The sequence below is a fragment of the Acanthochromis polyacanthus genome, chromosome 17 (assembly GCF_021347895.1).
Source record: "Acanthochromis polyacanthus isolate Apoly-LR-REF ecotype Palm Island chromosome 17, KAUST_Apoly_ChrSc, whole genome shotgun sequence".
In the NCBI taxonomy this organism is placed as follows: Eukaryota; Metazoa; Chordata; class Actinopteri; family Pomacentridae; genus Acanthochromis; species Acanthochromis polyacanthus.
In genome coordinates this window covers 16,271,726-16,291,101 of record NC_067129.1, presented here as the reverse complement: position 1 = coordinate 16,291,101, position 19,376 = coordinate 16,271,726, and the positions used below count along the sequence as shown (strand labels likewise).

At 39.3% G+C, this 19,376-nt stretch overlaps 1 protein-coding gene across 2 annotated transcripts in view; it reads right to left on the bottom strand.

The window, feature by feature from the left end:
* The window catches only part of npas2 (neuronal PAS domain protein 2), a 60,370-nt gene that overhangs the window by 6,697 nt on the left and 34,297 nt on the right, over positions 1-19,376 (bottom strand). Inside the window, exons 4-21 of one of the 2 annotated variants that reach the window (XM_022217070.2) lie at positions 18,001-18,155; positions 17,812-17,903; positions 17,404-17,493; positions 16,067-16,187; positions 14,675-14,788; positions 13,373-13,491; positions 11,356-11,438; positions 11,152-11,258; positions 10,868-11,015; positions 10,699-10,783; positions 8,455-8,581; positions 5,489-5,583; positions 5,270-5,356; positions 4,667-4,852; positions 1,868-2,098; positions 1,034-1,218; positions 593-685; positions 284-494 (exon numbers count right to left, since the gene is read on the bottom strand). In XM_022217070.2, the coding sequence (XP_022072762.2) occupies positions 284-494; positions 593-685; positions 1,034-1,218; positions 1,868-2,098; positions 4,667-4,852; positions 5,270-5,356; positions 5,489-5,583; positions 8,455-8,581; positions 10,699-10,783; positions 10,868-11,015; positions 11,152-11,258; positions 11,356-11,438; positions 13,373-13,491; positions 14,675-14,788; positions 16,067-16,187; positions 17,404-17,493; positions 17,812-17,903; positions 18,001-18,155 (2,329 nt within the window). Of the gene's footprint in view, positions 1-283; positions 495-592; positions 686-1,033; positions 1,219-1,867; positions 2,099-4,666; positions 4,853-5,269; positions 5,357-5,488; positions 5,587-8,454; positions 8,582-10,698; positions 10,784-10,867; positions 11,016-11,151; positions 11,259-11,355; positions 11,439-13,372; positions 13,492-14,674; positions 14,789-16,066; positions 16,188-17,403; positions 17,494-17,811; positions 17,904-18,000; positions 18,156-19,376 lie in introns of both variants that reach the window. The other variant, XM_022217068.2, reaches the window with a different exon arrangement.

Here is a 19,376-nt window from a genome sequence, read left to right as displayed (position 1 = left end):
GAGTTGATAAAAAAACGTCTGGAGACCATAACAGAGTATACCGTGACTTCAAATCACGTCTCAGCTTGTGTATGAAGCTGAGGTTTTAGACCCTGTAGAAACTGCACAGCGGCTTGTTGCTGTGGTAACTAGGTATTCAGAGGGAACATAATATCTAAACCGATAATAAATTTAAAAAAAAAAAAAGACAGCCTCAGGTAAATACAATAAGCAGCATTATGCAACAGTCGGCCACAAATTACTGACTAATAATGCTGCATCATAAACCACATGTTTGTAGTACCTGAAAGAACTGCTGGGGCTGCTGGAGCTGCAGGGAGTGCTGAGAGGACTGAGGCTGAGCGTTGTAGGCCGACTGGGACTGATGCGTCATGAAGCTGTTGTGTGGGATCATTATGGGGGACGTGAAGACCGGAGAGGGCACGAGGACGGCGTTACAGTTGACCTGCTGCATGGAGAACGAGGGGGCGATGATCTGCTGCTCCAAGGTGTATCTGCACGGACGGCACAAGGAAGCGCTCAGGCTCAATACGAGACAACGGCACATAAATAGACAAACGAGTGCAAGTGTACGTGCATTCTGATTGCTCACATGGTTTGGGAGAGGCCCATGTTGCACTGGGAAGGCTGCGTGGTGACGCTGCTCGTGGGAACCAGTGTCTGCATTGGTTGGTTGAGGAGCATTCTGCAGGAAAGAAAAGGTGTCAGTGGAAAAACTCCATGTGTGCAGAAAGAAAACGTCAAAGCAGGATGTCAGAGCACGAAAAGTTGGCATTTTTCCAGTTTCATCAAACAGGCAAAGGACATCTTAGATCTCAGCAGGTCTTTCTTTTTGAACTTGAACTTTAAATATGTTTAAAAAACCAACAGATTTGGCATATCAGAGGGGAGAACCAAAATGAATGTCTTGTAATACCCAATTCAATCAGCACAAGCAAAAGATCTACTACCTACTACTTTGTATACTGCTTTGTGCTACATAGTGTCTGTAAATACTGCCACTGAGTATCGAGTGTCTTTTTTAGCGTCTCACCGTAGTTGTCCATCCGGGCTGAACTGGTTGTCTGTGTGTCTTTGGTTTGCATCATGCTGAGGCCTTGTGTTGGTCTGAGAGAACATCATGGGGTTGCTGTAGAAGGGCATCGTCAGACTCGTGTTTGTCTGCACAGGTAAACTCACCGACGGCGCCTGTCCGCTCCGGGGAATCCTCTGCTGGACCTGCAATCAAACGAAGGAAATGCAGGACAGACTGATCGGACACACTGCACACCTACTGACAGCTTAGAAAATACCGGAATCCAAGAGTCAACATAAAATTGAAACCAGTTTGCAAATGAAAATATACCATGAGGAGTTTGCAGGAAAACCAGCTGTGTATTTTTGATCATTAAAACATTAATTTAGACAATTTGAGCTACAAAGTAAAGTATAAATTCAAAACTGTAAGAAACACAATTTATTTTTAGTTCTGCTTTTCTTAGTTCTTACTTGGTTCTAGTTCTGCTTCCTAGTTCTTAGTTTATCTGTTTTTTGCTCTCAAGTTCTTAATTTACGTAGTTTTTGCCTTTTTATATCTTATTTTGTACATTACATTTCTAAATTTATATTATTTTTTATCTCAGAACCTTCTAAGTGTTTATTTAATGTCTACTGTTGCACGAAGAGAGAGCAACATAATTTCGATTCTTGCTATGTCATGTACATATTGAAGAATTGACAGTAAAGCTGACTTTGACTTTATAATAGATTCATATAAGCAGCTGAATCCATAAGTAGCCTTTTGCTGACTAATTTGATTCTGCATCATTCAACAAAAACAGCCGTGTTTGATTTCAAATCTGGATTTTCCTCTCACACAGCTCTGTACCTGCGTGGACGGCGAGCTGTTCTCTCTCAGGAGTGAGTGAGGGGATGAGCTGTGAGACCCGCAGACTGGTGGTTTCGGGTGGCCTGAGAGCTGCCTGATGACCCCCGAGCCCTGGTTCTGCTGGGCCGGCCTGCCCGGGCCCTGCTGCTGCTGCTGCTGCTGCTGCTGCTGCTGCTGCTGCTGCTGCTGTGCCTGGCCAAAGTCATTGTGGATTGGCTGCTGTAACAACATCTGACACACACAGAAACAGAAAACATTCATTTAACAATGATCCACATCCAGACTTAGAATCAAGATGAGTTCTTTTTGACCATGTACACAACTGTTCAAAAGTTTGGGGTCACCCAGACAATTTCACGTTTCCCATGAAAACACACTTTTTTCATGTGCTAGCATAACTGCACAACGGTTTTCTAATCATCAATTAGCTTTTCAACACCTTTAGCTAACACAATGTAGCATTAGAACACAGGAGTGATGGTTGCTGGAAACGTTCCTCTGTACCACTACGTAGATATTCCATTAAAAATCAGCTGCTTCCTGCTAGAATAGTCATTTACCACATTAACAATGTCTAGACAATATTAATTTAATGTTATCTTCATTGAAAAAAAACTGCTTTTCTTTCAAAAATAAGGGCATTCCTAAGTGACCCCAAAGTTTTGAACGGTAATGTACGTACAAATGATTTGAACTTCTATGTAGAGCTGTAGATAAACGAAACGAAGCATGTCAAAAACTTAAATCCAAAGTGTACACATTCACATGACACAGGAATAAATGCAAGTAATACCAACAAATACGGGACTACTGACACTTTATTTACGTGAACTAGATTGACAATAGTGCAACAAAGCAGAGAGTATTGCAACTGGAGTGAAAAAAGCAACATGTATTTAACATGCAGTGATTCATGCTTAGGGATTCAATAGACTGATTTCATTGTTCATCAGAGTGACAGCCTGTGGGAAGGAACTGTTGTTAGCACCTCACTAAGGGGAAGAACTGGTAGCGATTGTTCTTGAAAATGTGTTATAAAACATATGATAAAAAAAGAGTACAATACGGTGCAAAATATGGTGAGAACGCTGCATATCATGTAGAAATAGTTTTTCTGAAAATCCAAGTCTGCAGTGAAGAAGAAGAAGAAGCATTCATGTCTAGGTGAGGTAACGCTGACAAGCAAAGAGTCTTAATTTGAGTTTAACTGATTAGTTAAAAGATAATCCCTGGTATATTTCTCATTACTATGGCTCTAAGTGTTATACTAACTTTGCACTCTTCGCTCCCACCGTAGACATTTGGAGAGTTCAGAGGGACAATAAGCCAGAGCTCCCTGCAGCATTCCACACAAAGCAGATGTTTACATGAATCATTTCAAACATTTGTTTTCGAGTCTGACCCAAAGTAAACACAGAAATTAGTCACCAAGGACGGGCATCCCTGTTGCAGTTAGCAAAAATGTCTGTTAGAGACGGATAACAGGACTGAAAACAAACATTTAAAATGATTCATGTAAAAAATGTACTTTCTCTGGAAAGCTGCGGGGAGCTCATGCTAATTGCTGTTCACAAGCTGTTTTGTGCAAACCTCCCTGAAGAGTGCAAAGTGAACATGAGTCACAATCACTTGAATTCGCCTGATGTGTGGGAGGAAAATGTGCACTTGTGTTTCTAATCAAAGTTCATCTCATGTCGCCATCACACCCAGGAGGCAGTGACACGAAACAAAGAGAGAACTTGTCTTTCTTATGTGAACCCTTCTACAGCCTTTCCCTGCGTTATGTGGGGCATGTAGGAGTCGGTGCTGACCTCTAGGTGGAGCCATTCAACCATTACTGCAAGGATTAGATGATGTAAATTTACAACAATATATCTACTTTTCCTAACAGCAGTTTAAATAATCTGTAAAGAAGTAAATTAACCCCCGTGTCATCCTGTGGGTTAAACTGACCCAATTTAAAGCTTGAAAATGTGAAGAAATATCTATTTTCACAGTGAAACTCATGATGTCCACATTTGCAACATTTTTGGGAAATGTCTGGACATTTTTTGGTGGGAAAAAAAAGAAATGCTGAAAAATGTTCTTAAAGAAAATATTAGAAGTTTTACTTATATATGTAAATACTGATATATGTATGTATGTAATCATTTTAGATATTTTTAGGATTTTTTTGGAAGATTTTTACTAATTTTTTGAAAATATGTACAAGCATATTCTTGCCAAATTTGGGGAATATATATATATATATATATATATGTATATATATATATATATATATATACCCCAAATTTGGCTATATATATATATACACATACATATAAAGGGAAACTTTTAAGGAATTATTGGAATTTTCTTCCTGAAGGTTTTGCATATTTTCATATATTTGGGGATTTTTTAAATTTTTTTTGCTAAATAGCTACCACATTGTAAAAGAAATTCAGTGTTTTCAAAATGCAGAAAAAACTGAAACTAATGGTTATCGTCACTGTAGATTTTTTTTCTGGATGAATCCATCAGCTTTTTGCCCTCTAATGTTAAATGATGGTGAAAAACGTGGAACAGTGTTTTCTCAAATGTCTTGCTTTGTCCAAAGACATTCAGCTTACTGTCATTGAGGAGAAAAGGAACCTAAAAATATTCACATTCATGCAGCTGGTTGCAGCTTTTTGCAAAGTAAGAGCCTTACTGGTCAAAGCAAAACAATCTGAATGTTGTCGATGCTACTTAAATACTTTCTACTAAAGCAACAGCCTCAAAAGATTTTTGTTAAATTTTCTTTTATAGTGGGATTGCTACCTGTAGATTTGCAAGCTGAAGCTTCTCCTTAATGTCGTGCAGCTCCTGCTGCTGCGTCTTAATGTCAGCTTGCAGGATGCGCGTCCTCTCCTCCAGCTGCTCCTTCAGCTGGTTCATTACACCGAGCTGAGGCTGCTGCAGCTGATACATGGAGGACTGCTGCTGATGCTGCTGTGATTGCTGTTGCTGAAAAGAGAAAGAGCAGTTGGGAACAGACACGAGCAAAACCTCTTTCAGACATCATTGTGTTCAGAAGAACTCACAAATGTGGCTGCAATCAGGTAGCATGAGTCACGTAATGCTTTATTCTTGCGATGATGAAAGTATGTCTCCCATCTTTTCAAAAATGATGCACATGACTGATTTCTTAAGTATGTAGAAAGCTCACACACACAAAAAAAAACATTTGAGATATACTGTGATATCTCATTTCTTCACCTTAACTGTCTTTTGCACTTCTAATGCCACGACCGTGCTGAGAGGCACAGTACAGAAGCAGCAGATGACATAAACACACATGGCGACAACAGTCACAACAGTACGATGTTGTACACAAACAGAAGAAAGGAAGGCAACAGGAGGAGAGGAAGTCTAAACACTAACCATTGCGGAGTGCTTGCTGCAGGTAGGAGAAAGGGGGAGGCTCATTTGGGGAACAAGGTCAAAGGAATTTTGTCTTTGTGCCAAATTCTATAGGGGAAAAACAGGAAAAGGTTGCACAATTTAGCACAATTGGTGACATGATATTGTGTCAGGTTGTTTCTCACCACCAATATTATCTCCAGAGACAGAGAGACTCACATAAGCATTGTACAAACTGACCTTTGAACTGCTCGGTTTGAGTCTGACAGACGTCTTCTCTGGTCCAATGGAAGCAGACTGCCATGATGGTGTGCAGGCATCAGTGTAGGAGTTAGCTGCTGCAGAAGAGAAACAACACCTCTAAACACATGTTGGTAAAACAGACTCTGGATATGTTCATAATAAGCTGGTTTTCTCTGTGAACCAATAACTCCAACAAATAGTGGGTAAATAACTGTCCTGATGCTTGACTAAATTCATGAGTGGGATACAGTTTCTTATTAAACCCTTTAACTGTAAGTGTGCTAGTGAAACCTCTGTAGGCTTCATTTTCACACCTACCAGCAATTAATAATGAGAATTTCTAATTATCGGTCTAACAAGTTAATGATGACAGTGTTTTACACCGCTGCTCTTATCTTCAGTTTGAAAAAAGATTCATTTTAAAGGTGAGTGCTGCACACACTAAGACTTTAACTTCGGGCCATTTTAGTGTGACCTGAACCTGTGGACATGTTCTGACTGCAGGAACCCTGTAGAGCCTCCTGAACCTCTTAAGTAACTGCTGTTTGGGTCTCTGTGCTAAAAAAAAAATATTGGAACCATAAACAATAAAAACAAAAAGAATCACCTTCCACTCTTGAGCTACTTATCTGTGACACACTGTTTAGTCAGGACACTTAAGTGAAAACTTAAAATCTTGATGTTTCATTCATTCTACATATCTAATTTAAAAATAAATGTGTAAGAAACAGAACATTCTGTTTCCCTCAGCACAACAGGGAAGTCATTAGTGACTCTGTGATCAACAGTCACACTAACAAAATTCAGGGACTTTTCTAACAACCTGCAGGCTGTTTCTACACAGAGCTGATAGGACACAAATTAAACAAGAAAAGCACTCAGAGAACGTAGCACTCCACCAAGACTGCTCAGTCATTGTTTGATTTCCAACGGATAAGACCCGATTAGTCCAATTTTTCAGTAACATCACAATCATGTGATCGTCAGCAGCTCTCTTGCAATGATACAGAAGTCTTTAACAAATCTGTGGATCCAGACTGTAAGCCGCATCACTGCCAAAATCTAGTCACTTGCTCCTTGTGTCATTTCTGACCTTCCCTGAAAATTTCTTTCAAATCCGTTAGTCCGTTTTTGTGTAATGCTGCACACAGACAGACTAACAGACAGCCAAACATACGCTGATCACCACATAACTCCGCCGTGTTCCTTGGCAGAGTAAAAAGTAAGTCGGAAAACGTCTATAGTATGTAAAATCACCATTTTTTCAGTGTTGGTAACTTGTGTCTAATATGCCCATTCCAGTGTTGTTGTTTATAAGTTTCTGTAAAATAAATAATCAAAGAACTGTAACGTTACATTTGTCTTTTTTTTTTAAATGTTATGGCATTATAACTTTGACACCCTGCACAAAGGACATTTTTTGAGTTCTCTCTACTTTTAGCCATGGCTGTGCTGTTTCCATAGAGATGCATGATTTATACTGCAGTGAAATGTAATAAAACGAAAGAGTAAAAATGTGACAGCAGCAAAAAAATGCCCAGAAACTGTTTAGAGGGTTAAAGGTAAAGGGACGGCAAGCACCATTTTTCTAACCGTCTACACTGTACAGTGGAAATTCTTTTAAAATAAGTGTCAAAATTAATGCAAAAACCTGTTGTGTATTCTTTATTCCTTTTCCCTGCCGACACTACCCACAATGCAACTCAGAGGGGACAAAATGGTCAGACATCCAGGTGTGTGTTATGCTTGTAGCTGCAAATGAAGCCTTGACACATTGACCGTAAAACTGAGACGAGCAACGTGGCACTTTCTAACTCCCCTCGATTTTACTTTTCATTTTTCAAGTTGTAGCTTCAGACTGAGCTGATGTCGACTCAAGTAACATCGCATCACATCAGAGTTGCCACTGGAGCCACAGAAGGCTTTAAAAAGCTTCCACATAAAAGCAGCTCTCCCTAAAACCTGACTTTGATGCGTCATATCAACTAAGTTCCCCTTTAAATCTGACTTAACATAAACAGAAACACAAACAGTCTCTCCTCTTGAAACGGGAGCTTTTTCTCCCATAACTGCAGCTTTTCTTAGACAAAACTGAAACAACTTATGAAATGCATTTCTGTTTTTTTTATAGAGTTGTATAACAATACTGCTGATTCACAAGCCACCTCATTCTGCAACTGACTTAAACCCACAAACTGTGATGCATTCAGTGAACCTTTTTTTTCATTGTAGGCAACACAAAAGGATGAAGCGAAGGAACAAATCATCCACAAGCTCGCTTTCTTAAAGATTATTCTTTTTGGCTTTGTATTTAGATGGGAGTAGTGATGGCAGATGGTAAATATGTGAGACAGAGCAGGGAGTGACCTGTAATAGAGGACTCACTGCTGACGCCATTTGCACCCATTTAGCACACACCCTGAACTATTTTTGCAGTTTTATGAATAAAGTGCACATATGTGTGGGCTACAGGAAGATAGCAGTGCTGTGTTTACTTTTTAGTTCCAATCAATCTGCTCCTGCTGCTGTGTATTCCTTATAAATATGCAGATGGAGGTGAACTGTTTTAGTACGCTGGCTGGTGGGTGGAAGACCAGCAAAGTCAGAGAGAACGGGGGCTCGCTAAAGCACGCCTTGGAAACCTTTCATCACAGATGCGTCATCAGCACATATATTAAAGTAGGCGCTGTAATGACGTCTGGTCTGCTCGTTTGCAGTTTTACCGCTGAAATTCTTGTCAGATTGCATAACAGAGGATCAACTGTGGGATTTTCTCAGAAATTTAAAGGGGGAAAAAAAATAAAAGGATGACCTAAGATTTCTGTGAAATTTGCAAGTTAAGCCCAGCAACAGAGCAATAAGTCAAATAACCCATCCTCCACACGTAGCAGGAGCTTGGATTTGTGTCCATAATGACCTGCTGTTGAGTGAGTTAGCACTTTTGGGAGCAGAGGATGACTCACATGCAGAATCTGACAGCGCTGTGTGGGAGGACTTCCGGGAGCTGTGGGAGGACACCGAACGTGCACCGCTGTTTCTGTCCCGCGGAGCGTCCAGTGTGGAGCAGATGTCCAAGTACAGCTCCTGAGCCTGGAACACAGAGACACGTTCAGGACAGAGGGTCAGATTTAAGGCTGACCTGAGGGCCGCACTACGAAGCAAGTCTGACATTTGTTTGTGTGAGTCAGCTCGACTAAAACTAAAACCCCAGTCAGAGATAACAGGTATCAGGAAGGTAGTTATCAGCTTTGTTTTGTTAAATCGAAATTTCTGCTTCACACTCGGGGCACGTTCACATAACAGGGGCGTTTAACACATCACGTGACAAGACGAATCGATCGTGTGTCGCCTTCTTCCGACAACATGTTGTTATAATGGAGATCAATGAGGAGCTGCTACTGCAAATAATGCAAAACGGGAATGCTGGTAAAAACCTGTTAACCCTCCTGTTGTCTTTGTTTCCTTGTCTGAAAAAAAAATCCAAAAATTCAGCAAAAAAATTCCCCAAATTTTATGAAAATTTGCAAAACCTTCAGGAAGAAAATTCCAACAATTCCCTGAAAGTTTCCCTTAAAAGCTTTATTTTAAAAAAAAAAACAAACCTAAATTTGGCAAGAAAATTCGTGTAAATAATTTCAAAAAATGAGTAAAAATCTTCAAAAAAAATCCTAAAAATATCTAAAGTAATTACATATATATCAGTAAAACTTCTAATATTTTCTTAAAGAACATTCACAGAAAAATCTATCTTAAGAAACATTTTTAGCATTTCTTTTTTTCCACCAAAAAATGTTCAACGATTTCCCAAAAATCTTGAAAATGTGGACATCGGATAGCCTAACCGCGCAAGACAACCCACGGCAACGAATTTAATTCTCTGCCAGGGTGGGTCTAGTTACCCTCCATAAGGCTCGAGGCTGGATTCTCCTAAAACTGGCCGGACCAATCACCATGAAGTGTAGAGTCAGAAGGCGGGCGTAACTAAGTGACGACAGAGGTGTGACGATTCTGACAGAAACAACCGGCGCACAATAAACAGTTATCTTTCGACTCGGCTTTGGCCACAGCCCTTAAAGATTTGAAGCTAAAATTCAACTTGAAAGATAAACAAAGGACGGCACTGAAGTGTTTCATTGAGAAGAAAGACGTATTTGGACTTATGCCGACGGGATATGGCAAATCCTTAATATACCAGTTGGCTCCGCGGCTCCGCTGGTTGGGAAGCTAATGGGACTTAGCCACAATCCGCCGGTGCTCTAGGAACTACGTCAGCCTATTCGTTGCATTGATTGGTTGTATAACTACCCAATTGCTGCAGAGTGATTTGATAGACAACCTTTTAGACCACCTCCCACCCTGTCGAGCTTCCCTAGACCCTTGTGCCGTCAGAAACATGGGATCTAGCATGGCTAGGCTAGACATCAGAGGTTTCCCTGTGAAAATATATTTTCTTTTTTTACATTTTCAAACTTTAAAACGGCTCAATTTTGACCCGCAGGACGACATGATGGTTAAACGCATTAATATATCTATTTTATCGATCAACGCAGACGCTGATGTCCATCTGATGGCCGCACATTAAAGCTGTTAAACTTGAAACTTCATATATTTAAACATGACACCATACTGAAGTGCATGTAGGTCAGACACTGGCCCATTATTAAGGATATCACTGTAATTTTTTGGCCAAATCAAAATGAAATGATTGTTACTGACTGAATAAACGCTGCAATAACGAATCAGTTTTGCAATCTGTGTTCTATCAGCTGCAGTACCAGCAGTGTAAACAGACTTCACAGCAAGTCAAGCATAAAAACATATTTATGCGATTACTGCATCACCATCTGAATACATATCAGGTTCCCATAGCAACACACTGAATACAGTGAGGGATACTGTAACTGCACGGCTTCACTCAGCAGTTTTAGTAGCATCCAGCTCAGCAGCATTACCGATGAAACATATTCCCTCATCTGAGAATCTGTGTCACTCATAAAATATTGTCAGGAAGCGATCTGAATCTGATCAGAACCTCCTCCGGACCGGGTTAGCTCTGCTGCATATGTTACTATGGAGATCAAGCAGATGAAAAGAGAGCGGACTTCATGAAACTGAAAACTCTGGCTTTCAACTCAACACACCTCGCTAACACATTACAACCCTCTGAAGTCCAGCCTTGTAAACGTCGCATGTTGTCGGACTCTTACCTTCACAGAGGACGGAGCTATCTCAGGCGGAGACAGCTCTTCAAGACCTAACGCTCTCCTCCTCTCAGCTCGCACCTCAGCATAACTGAATGACGACAAAGAGTTATGTGACAAGTGGAAAGCCAGCTTAATCCAAAAACCACAAGCGTTGCACACATCCTGGGCTCACCTGACGACGGTGTGAGTACAGACAATGAACTCCGGTTTGGAGTTCCACTGGTGGTAAGTAATGTAGTAGTGAGTCTGCAACCAAATCCACTGCTGGCCTTTGGTCAGGAAGCGATAATAGCAGGATTTACCCTTTCCAAACTGCATTACTGTGAAGGGAGGGGGGGGAGAAACCGCATATCAGAGTGTTTGTGCAGTTTTCAAATTTATCTGACATAGATTCGTGGATCTGGTGGTGATGAAGGCTGGTAAGAAGAAACGCAACAGCGACTTAGAGTGACTTACACTGGTTGTGACACTGAGCTATGAGCTCCAAGTCATCCACATGATAGTAATCATAGCCAGAAGTTCCAAGAACCTCGAAGGGTAAATAGCCTATGATTGGTGAAGCTCTGGAAAACAAGAGAAGATGGGAAACGTGTAAGAGATACTGTGGTTGCTCGCTAAACATCTACCCTGATGACTGCTGGCATCATGAAGGTATTTTACCTGTGATCTAAAAACAGGAACTTCCACTCCAGGCTGTGTCTAGAAGTGAATTCATCACAAGGATCGTCCACATTACACAAATCCTGAACAGAAACAAAGACACAGAAAGTCTGGAATGACATTTCATAGTAAAGCAACAAATTAGCTTCGTGTCTGCATCTTGTTTTTGCTAAAGTGGTAAAAGTTGAACAGTTCAACTTCAGGTCCACATTATTCCTCAGCTCTTAGATGAGTTCCAGAAATCAAATTTTAAAAAAAATACAAGAAAAAGCAAATTTTTGCAAAAATTTGTTCTAAAACATATAAACAGCAGTTAACCCACTGAACCTCAAGAGGTAGTATTTTGGTCCGGTCATGTTTTTACTCAAGGTGGGCTCATTTTTCAGTGTAAAGCCCTGCATCTGAATGGAAACGCCACCGCCATGACTAAATGTACAGAGCACTCCAGAATATCTTTTGAAAAGTTTAGAATAGAAAAGTTTAAAAACCTGGAGTCAACATCTAGGTTTTTTCCAAGTGCCCATGGGTGTTACCAATACTGAAAAATAACCCTGATTATACATGTTATTAAATGTTTACCGCTTACATTTTTGTTTCCTATCTTGCCTCCTATCTGCTCTGTTTAAACACAGCCTGCAGTTCAAGCTAGTTCAGCCAAAAAGTGTCAGAATTTTGGTCACGTGATTGTTGGCTGCTGCAGAGTACCTACTGGCTTCTTGGTTAGATCCAGGAGTGTCACATTTTTTGTTTATAACGGAATATAGTTAGGGAAAATATTGTATTTTTGACTTTTTCTTCAACGATGCACGTAGAATTAAGCGATTTTTACCAAATATCACAACTATAAGCTTAGATTTGGTGAAGTTTCCCAATCAAACAGTGCGTCACAGATAATTAATTCAGGGATTGTTTAAAATCTGACTACTTTTACAGTTTTGCTGCTGACAAATATTGTAATTTCTGTGTTTTTTTTTTTTTTTTTTGCTGACAACATGCTTTCACACCGGTGAGTTCATGTTGCTCCCACGGTCCAAAAACATGCTGAGGTTAATTGGTAACTCTAAATTGTCTGCAGGTGTGAATGTGAGGTTCCAGATTGGTTTCACTCCTGCTGTAGCTTTTAACAGTAGTCCCTGACAATCTTGTTAATGTAAAATCATTTTGTGATCACAATTTTGTTTGTGTTTGTATGTTCTTCATGTTTACTGCGAGCTGAACCTTGAACACTGAAGGTTTGTCAAGAACAAAAGCGTGTGACGAATGAAAATTGGTCTGTGGGAGGAAAACTGTTTTGCATAGGGATCAAAAGCAGCAAATAAAAGCAAAGCATTTGCAAAGGATTCCTCTTGAGTCTGACAATCTGAGGGGAAAAAAAACTTTTGAATGTCATTTGGTCCAGAAGTTATTGTTACAGTCATTCCATCTGGCAAATCAGTGCAATCAGTGTCTTTTACATTTTGGAATAAGCAGTGAGGGAGAGTTGAAGCTTGTCCAATACATCTGGTTCTTCTGAACTGACAGGATTTTGATGGCACTAATCCACGCTATATATTATTTGCACTCACATGCAAGAGAAGTTAATCCTGCCTGAGCCATTACTGAATTTGAGCCCTTTTATAAGGATCCTTTAATGTTTGGGAAGGGCAGAGGTAAGTATTAAATTGTTATTGCGATCTGAGTTGATCTCAGAAGGGTTACAGCAGTATGACTGTGACTTTAATGTACTTCTGGAACCTGACAAGTGTCCAGGCTTCAACTCATGGAGCACCTTTGGGTTCAGATGGAAATGATGTCATCGGTGGAAAGGTACACAATGTGCCACACTGAACCCCTGTGCCACGAGACATTTCCATTGACTGCAAAAGAGTCGGCACGGACCAGAAGGTGTCATCCCTCTTGTGCCGTGAACCTCAGCTCACTGTTTCCATGCAGACTGTGACTGCTACTGCTTTGGGAGGAATGACAGCAGACACATCTAACACAAAGGCATTAGTTTTAAGATTCAGGCTTGTCTTACCTTTAGAAACTGTGGAGTGACTAATCGTACAGTAGCAATGAGGCAGACCTGCTCCTCCAGCGATGACTGCAGACTTCTTGGTAACGTCAACTCAAGGCCGTTACAAGAAGATGTAGGCACTGTGTGACAAGGAGCACGTCTTAGACACATTGTTTTTCATGCATGACATGATAAATTAAAGGTCCCATACCGTGGCCCTTTTTCCCTCACGAACATCTTTACATCTTAACAGATTTTACTTCACAACTCCAAGTATATAACAACTACGAAACACCTTAAAAAGGCAGAAATTGTTAACAAAATTAGAATAATGGAAAAAATTACTGTCTCAGCCCGTTTACAAATGAACTAATTTCCACCAAGGAACAGTGGAATTATGTGATGATAAGCATGCATTTGTCTGTCTGTTTGTCTGTGAGCAACATTACTCAAAAACTGACAAACGGATTTGGATGAAACTGTCAGGGAAGGTCAGAAATGACACAAATACCAACCGATTAGATTTCGGCAGTGACGCAGCTTATAGTCTGGATCCACGGATTTGTTAAAGAGTTCTGTATCATTGCGAGATAGCAGCACGGTATCACTGTAACTATGACAACAAGTGAACACTACATCAACTGCCTGCTGACGATGAGTGCTTTTCTTGATAAAATAAAAGGGACACATTTAGTTTTCTATGATCTATTAGTTTATTAATTTTTCTTTGTCATAATTGATAAAGCAGTTCAAAAAAGCTGTTTCAAAGCATTTTTGGCAATGTACACTACCAATCAAAAGTTTGGACAGACCTTCTCATTCAGTGCTTTTTATTTATCTATTTTATTTTCTACATTGTAAATTAATACTGAAGATTAACACCTTTTTTGTTTACAACATAATTCCATATGTATTCTTTTATAGTTTTGGTGCCTTCAATATTAATCTACAATGTACAAAATAATGAAATAAAAACCACCGAATGAAAAGGTGTGCCCAAACTTTTGACTGGCAGTGTATATCCCCCTATTGACTTTGTAAAATATTTTGTTTTAACTTATGATTAAAAAAGAATAAAGAGAAGAAAAGAGATTCAAGTTGACCTCTACATGCTGAATGCTAGGTCTGAATGTTCTTGAAGTGTATTTTGATATCCTTTGACAATAAAGAATTGAAAAAAAAACACCTTAAAATGGATTTTCACCATATGGGACCTTTAATGCTAAATTAAAAGGATTCACTGACCTAATTGTAGTTTATTTAATGCAATAAAGGAAAGGAAAAAAACACAGAATAAGTAGCAAGAAAAATTGCATTTCTTACCATTGTTGTGAAACTTGAAATCCCCAACAAACTTGACATACTCATACACAGGCGGCTCCTTTGGGTCGATGTTACCTCTGGCTAGATGACAGCAAAATTCAATATGTGCCTCACCTAAAAGCAGATTTTTATGGTTAACACTCGATATATAATGCAGTACATACACATATTTATAAGGCTTGTTTATGAGGTGCTTCTTGATATTTTTATGACTCTAATAAGACAGCAGTTGCAGATGCACCGTGCAAACATAAAGATCTAAAGCAGAATTTCTATTTCATTTGCAGTCTTGTTTTCATCAGACTTCAACAGCTGATGGTGTAGATAATGTTGTTAAAATAGTCTGAGAAAGAGAAAGAGGTTCACAATGAGAAAGGGATCTGGAATAATGTTTATGTAATATTTTATTGTGCTCATAAATACACTTCTTACATCCAGTGGGAGAGTTAAAAGAGTCGATTTATACGGTTTGACGGCATATCAAGTGCACTTTAAGGTGAACTCTGTGAAAAAGAAACTTTCACTAATAAATCAATCTGGCCTCGACAAGACGTGAATATCCTCAAAATCTACTGTTCTGTCGACAGAGGCTGAGTTTTATTCTACTGAAAAGCTCAAAGATCTAAAAGTTTTGTGGAGACAGGCCAAGGTAGCTGAAGCTTTCTGTATTTGTATTCATGATGGAGAACAGAAAAAAAAGGGAATGAATTAGAAAACCGCAGCTTATGTAACCTGATTCAGCATAATTTAGCATAGTGAGGCAGTGATGTTGTCAAAAAGCCTTTTGCACAAGAGGTGTCGATCACCCCAGACACGGCTTTGTGACAGTTTGCTATTTAGGCTACTAAGAACAGACCAGAACAGTCGCCACACACCCTCTCTGTTACCCAGAAAAGCCAAATAGTAACACAGGATTAAGGTCAGTGTCTTAAACCTCCCCATACTACATTGCTTTGGATTACTGTGCTAACATAACAGTGATTTAAAGTCTTAACTATGATACTAAGCTAGTTCCTATTATTAGCCAAAAGTCTAATCATAGATACACACTAATCAGCAATCCAATAGACTACAGACCCCAATGCAGCAGCCTGCTCTATATACAGAGTTCAGTCTGTTGTGAAACAGCGTGTGAAAATCCAGACTCATGAGTAAAGTCCTGTTTTGTGTTTCAGAAACAGACCTTAAACTTTTTTTTTTTTTTTAAAGAATTTTGAGCTCCAACTGACCGATAACAGCCCTGACAGTCCTGAACACACTGTTTGTCCCACAAACTGAACCTCTGATCTCGTGAAAAGTGAGACAATGTACAGGCTTTAACCTTTTCTGTTGTGCTTCAGCTTGATGACCCAGACACGGTGTGTGCAGAGAGTCGCTCAGCAGGATACTCACTGTCAAGGAAGTCAGCAGCAATGGGGTCAGTCATCAGCATGTGGGATGATAGCAGCTTATACACCTCCCCGTGCTCCCGCTCCGGGAGGAAATTCAAGATATTTTGGTCCACCATATCTGACTGATGCAAAAAAAACACATAAATGACAGTCAGTTTTGAGGGGAATGTGTCGAATGCAAAGTGTAATTGTAATGTCTGGCACTTTTTTCAGTTTACTGGTGCCTCTTATTTGCAAGCAACAGATTGTAGTAAAAAAAAACAACAACAACAAACAAACAGAGAATAGTCTATAAATCCTTTGCAATGATATTGATCATCTGAACCTTAAAATGAAATTACAATTTATCAGAGTCAGAAAACAAAAAATCATCAAGTTTTCAGCTTTCCAACAGAACTAATCCTGTGTAACATATCGTTTACTGGAAAAGGTAATTAAATTAAAGCTTCAAATTGTGAAATTCCTTTAAAATCACTGTACTCTGCACGCCTCATTTAACAATCAACCAAAACTAAACTGTTTGTTCTAACCAGATTCTGTGAAAGACAGAAGATTTGCTCCTCTTCAGTGCCACAGACAAGTCATAAATCACTCAGCTGTGACCAAAATACAGACACTTTTTGACTGAACTAGGTTGAACTGCAGGCTGTGTCTACACAGAGTAAATATGAGACAACTGTTGAAACAAATAAAAATGTAAAGAGTAAAATAAACCTGTGAGGAATCAGGAAAATGTCATACATGTTGATTCAAAGTTGTTTTTGGTAAAACAAGCAATCAAAGAAATTGAACTTTTGTTTTTTCTTCTATTTTAATGATTTATGGCATTATAACTTATTCATACTGCACAAAAGGCATTTTAAAGTTGTTTTTAGTTCTAGTTGTGATTGTGCTGCTTCCAAAGAGGTGCAGGTCTTTATACTGAGGTGAAAAATGAGCCCAGCGAGAGTAAAAATGCGACAAGAGCCAAAAACACCCAGAAAGTGCTTTGAGTTCAAAGGATTAATAAGCATCAAGGTAGTGCTTTTCCAGCTGCTCACAAATGGAGAAACCACAGCGTGTCACAGAGAAACACTCAGAGCATATGGCAGTAAACCAGGTATTTGATTTCAATCAGCAAAATAGAGGAAGTGAGGAGCCTTATCAAAGCAATATTTACAGTTTGGGGAACAAAATGAAAAGGACATCCTGCATCTAATCAAGTCAACTCAAATATTGTCCAACATTTATTGGTGAACCCACAACTGGTCTGTTTTGAATCAAGGGCCATTTATATTTAAGTGGTGATGTGATGTAGACCGACAAATGTGTTTGGATGATTTATTTAAGCTCACTTACCGGTAAATGGCCAATAAGTGAAGACACACTGTCAGATACGTATATGATGTTGCCATCTGTCGTTAAAGCAACCAGGAAACCATCCAGGGCCTGTAAGGAGAGGGAGGCGGTTGACACAGAGAGAGGTTGTAATGTGTTGAACAGTGGCGTAAGAGAGAAAATGCTCTGTGGAAGTCAAAGGCGTCATAAAAATTTGACTGACTTGTCATTGATGTGCTCTTATTATCTCCATTTCAGTACCTTGTTTGCCTCAAAATGTACGAGATCTCACTTCGCCAGCAAAGATTTTTATGACAGAATAAGCGAACTTCATGAATATAAAACTCATCTTATGTCTACTTGTTTGTCAACCATCAACGTCAGAGCTGAATGAATCGCCTGATTTACAAACACGAGCTCGAGCTTTACCTCCAGCATCAGCTGAGTGAACTCCTCATTACTGAGGAACGAAGGCTTCCAGTCCTGCCTCACATCACAAGTTTCATTCTGTGCAGTGATGTCTGGAAAAGATGGAAGGTTTAATAAAACAGCGGATTAAGTCGACTAAATATAAATGTTTAAATAAGACTGCGTGCAGACTGCAGAGCATCTCCTGACCTTTCTGCTTCTGCAAGAAGTCGATCGTCCTCTGCAGTATGGTGGACTTATCCATCTTGCGTGGATGGCCTTGACCCTGCAGCATGGTGCACAGCTCCTTGATGAGCACATTGAATTGGTCTCTTCGTTTCTTTTCCGATTTGTTTCGGGATGCCCTGAAGCAGAACAAACACGGCAGAGAAATTACACATCGGCGGGAAAGCAGAAATCAATTAAGTGACTTTGGTTGAACTTTTATTTATCTTGTTCACACCTTAGATGGAACAACAGAGACAGCTGAGAATAAAAAAATCTAATAGAAACCCAGCACAATCCTGAAAACTAGCAGAGTTTGTCCTAATCTGTGAAGAAACATGTTATAGTTAAAGAGCTTAATAAGGTTTGACCCTAAATGCAGATTAGGGGCCAATACAAAATACAAATGATGTCAAATCATGTTAAAAATCCTTTCTGTACTAATGCTGTTTTTTTCCACCGTCCACATCCCAATTATTAAGGTTAGTAGTACGTTTTTTTTTCCACATCAATGAAAATAGCTCTTATCATGTGTACATGTGCAACACTAAATTTTGTTAGAGAGCCAAACGAAAGTAGAAAGAACACGTGACAAAAATTTTATTTGCGAATACACTTTTTCATTCATTCATTGTATTATTTGTTTTTGCTTCTGGCTCATTTTAATTCACTGTGAGCTCATTTTTTTTACTGTAACTTACTGTTCTGGATCTCTATGGAAACAGCACAACTATGGTCAGAAGGAACGAAAGAACAGTTCAGAAGGAACAGTTCAGCTCTGTGTAATCAGGGCCTGCAGTTCAACCCCCAAAAAATGTAAAAAGATCACTGAATTTTTTTACCATGTGACTGTTGAATAGCTCATGACGTAACAGCTGCACTGAGGAGAGCAGAATTTTCAGTTTTTTACAGAATCTGGCTTGAGCAAACAGTTTAGCTCTGTTGAACATTTAATGACACACGTACAATGACATCATTTTGATAAAAAAAATCCCAATTTTAAACTTTATTTTCCGATAGATATGGAAGTCACTCGTGGTTAGTTCAAGGACAGTTGGAGAGTTGAAAATGTGACAGTCCTTTCTGATTCAGTCTCTTGTTCCAACAAATGGTGTAAGATTGGTGATTTTTCAAAGATAACATGCCTTTCAAACCCATCGGTGGGTTTTTGGGGTCCGAGGGTAAAAACCCTGTAGAACACTTTGAGACAGAACCATCATTATTAATGGTGCCAAGATACATAAAATAAATACACATACACTAGCAATAAAAAGTTTGGATGCATCTTCTCATTCAGTGTTTTTTATTTAATTATTTTATACACTGTAGATTAATACTGGAGACATCAAAACTATAAAAGA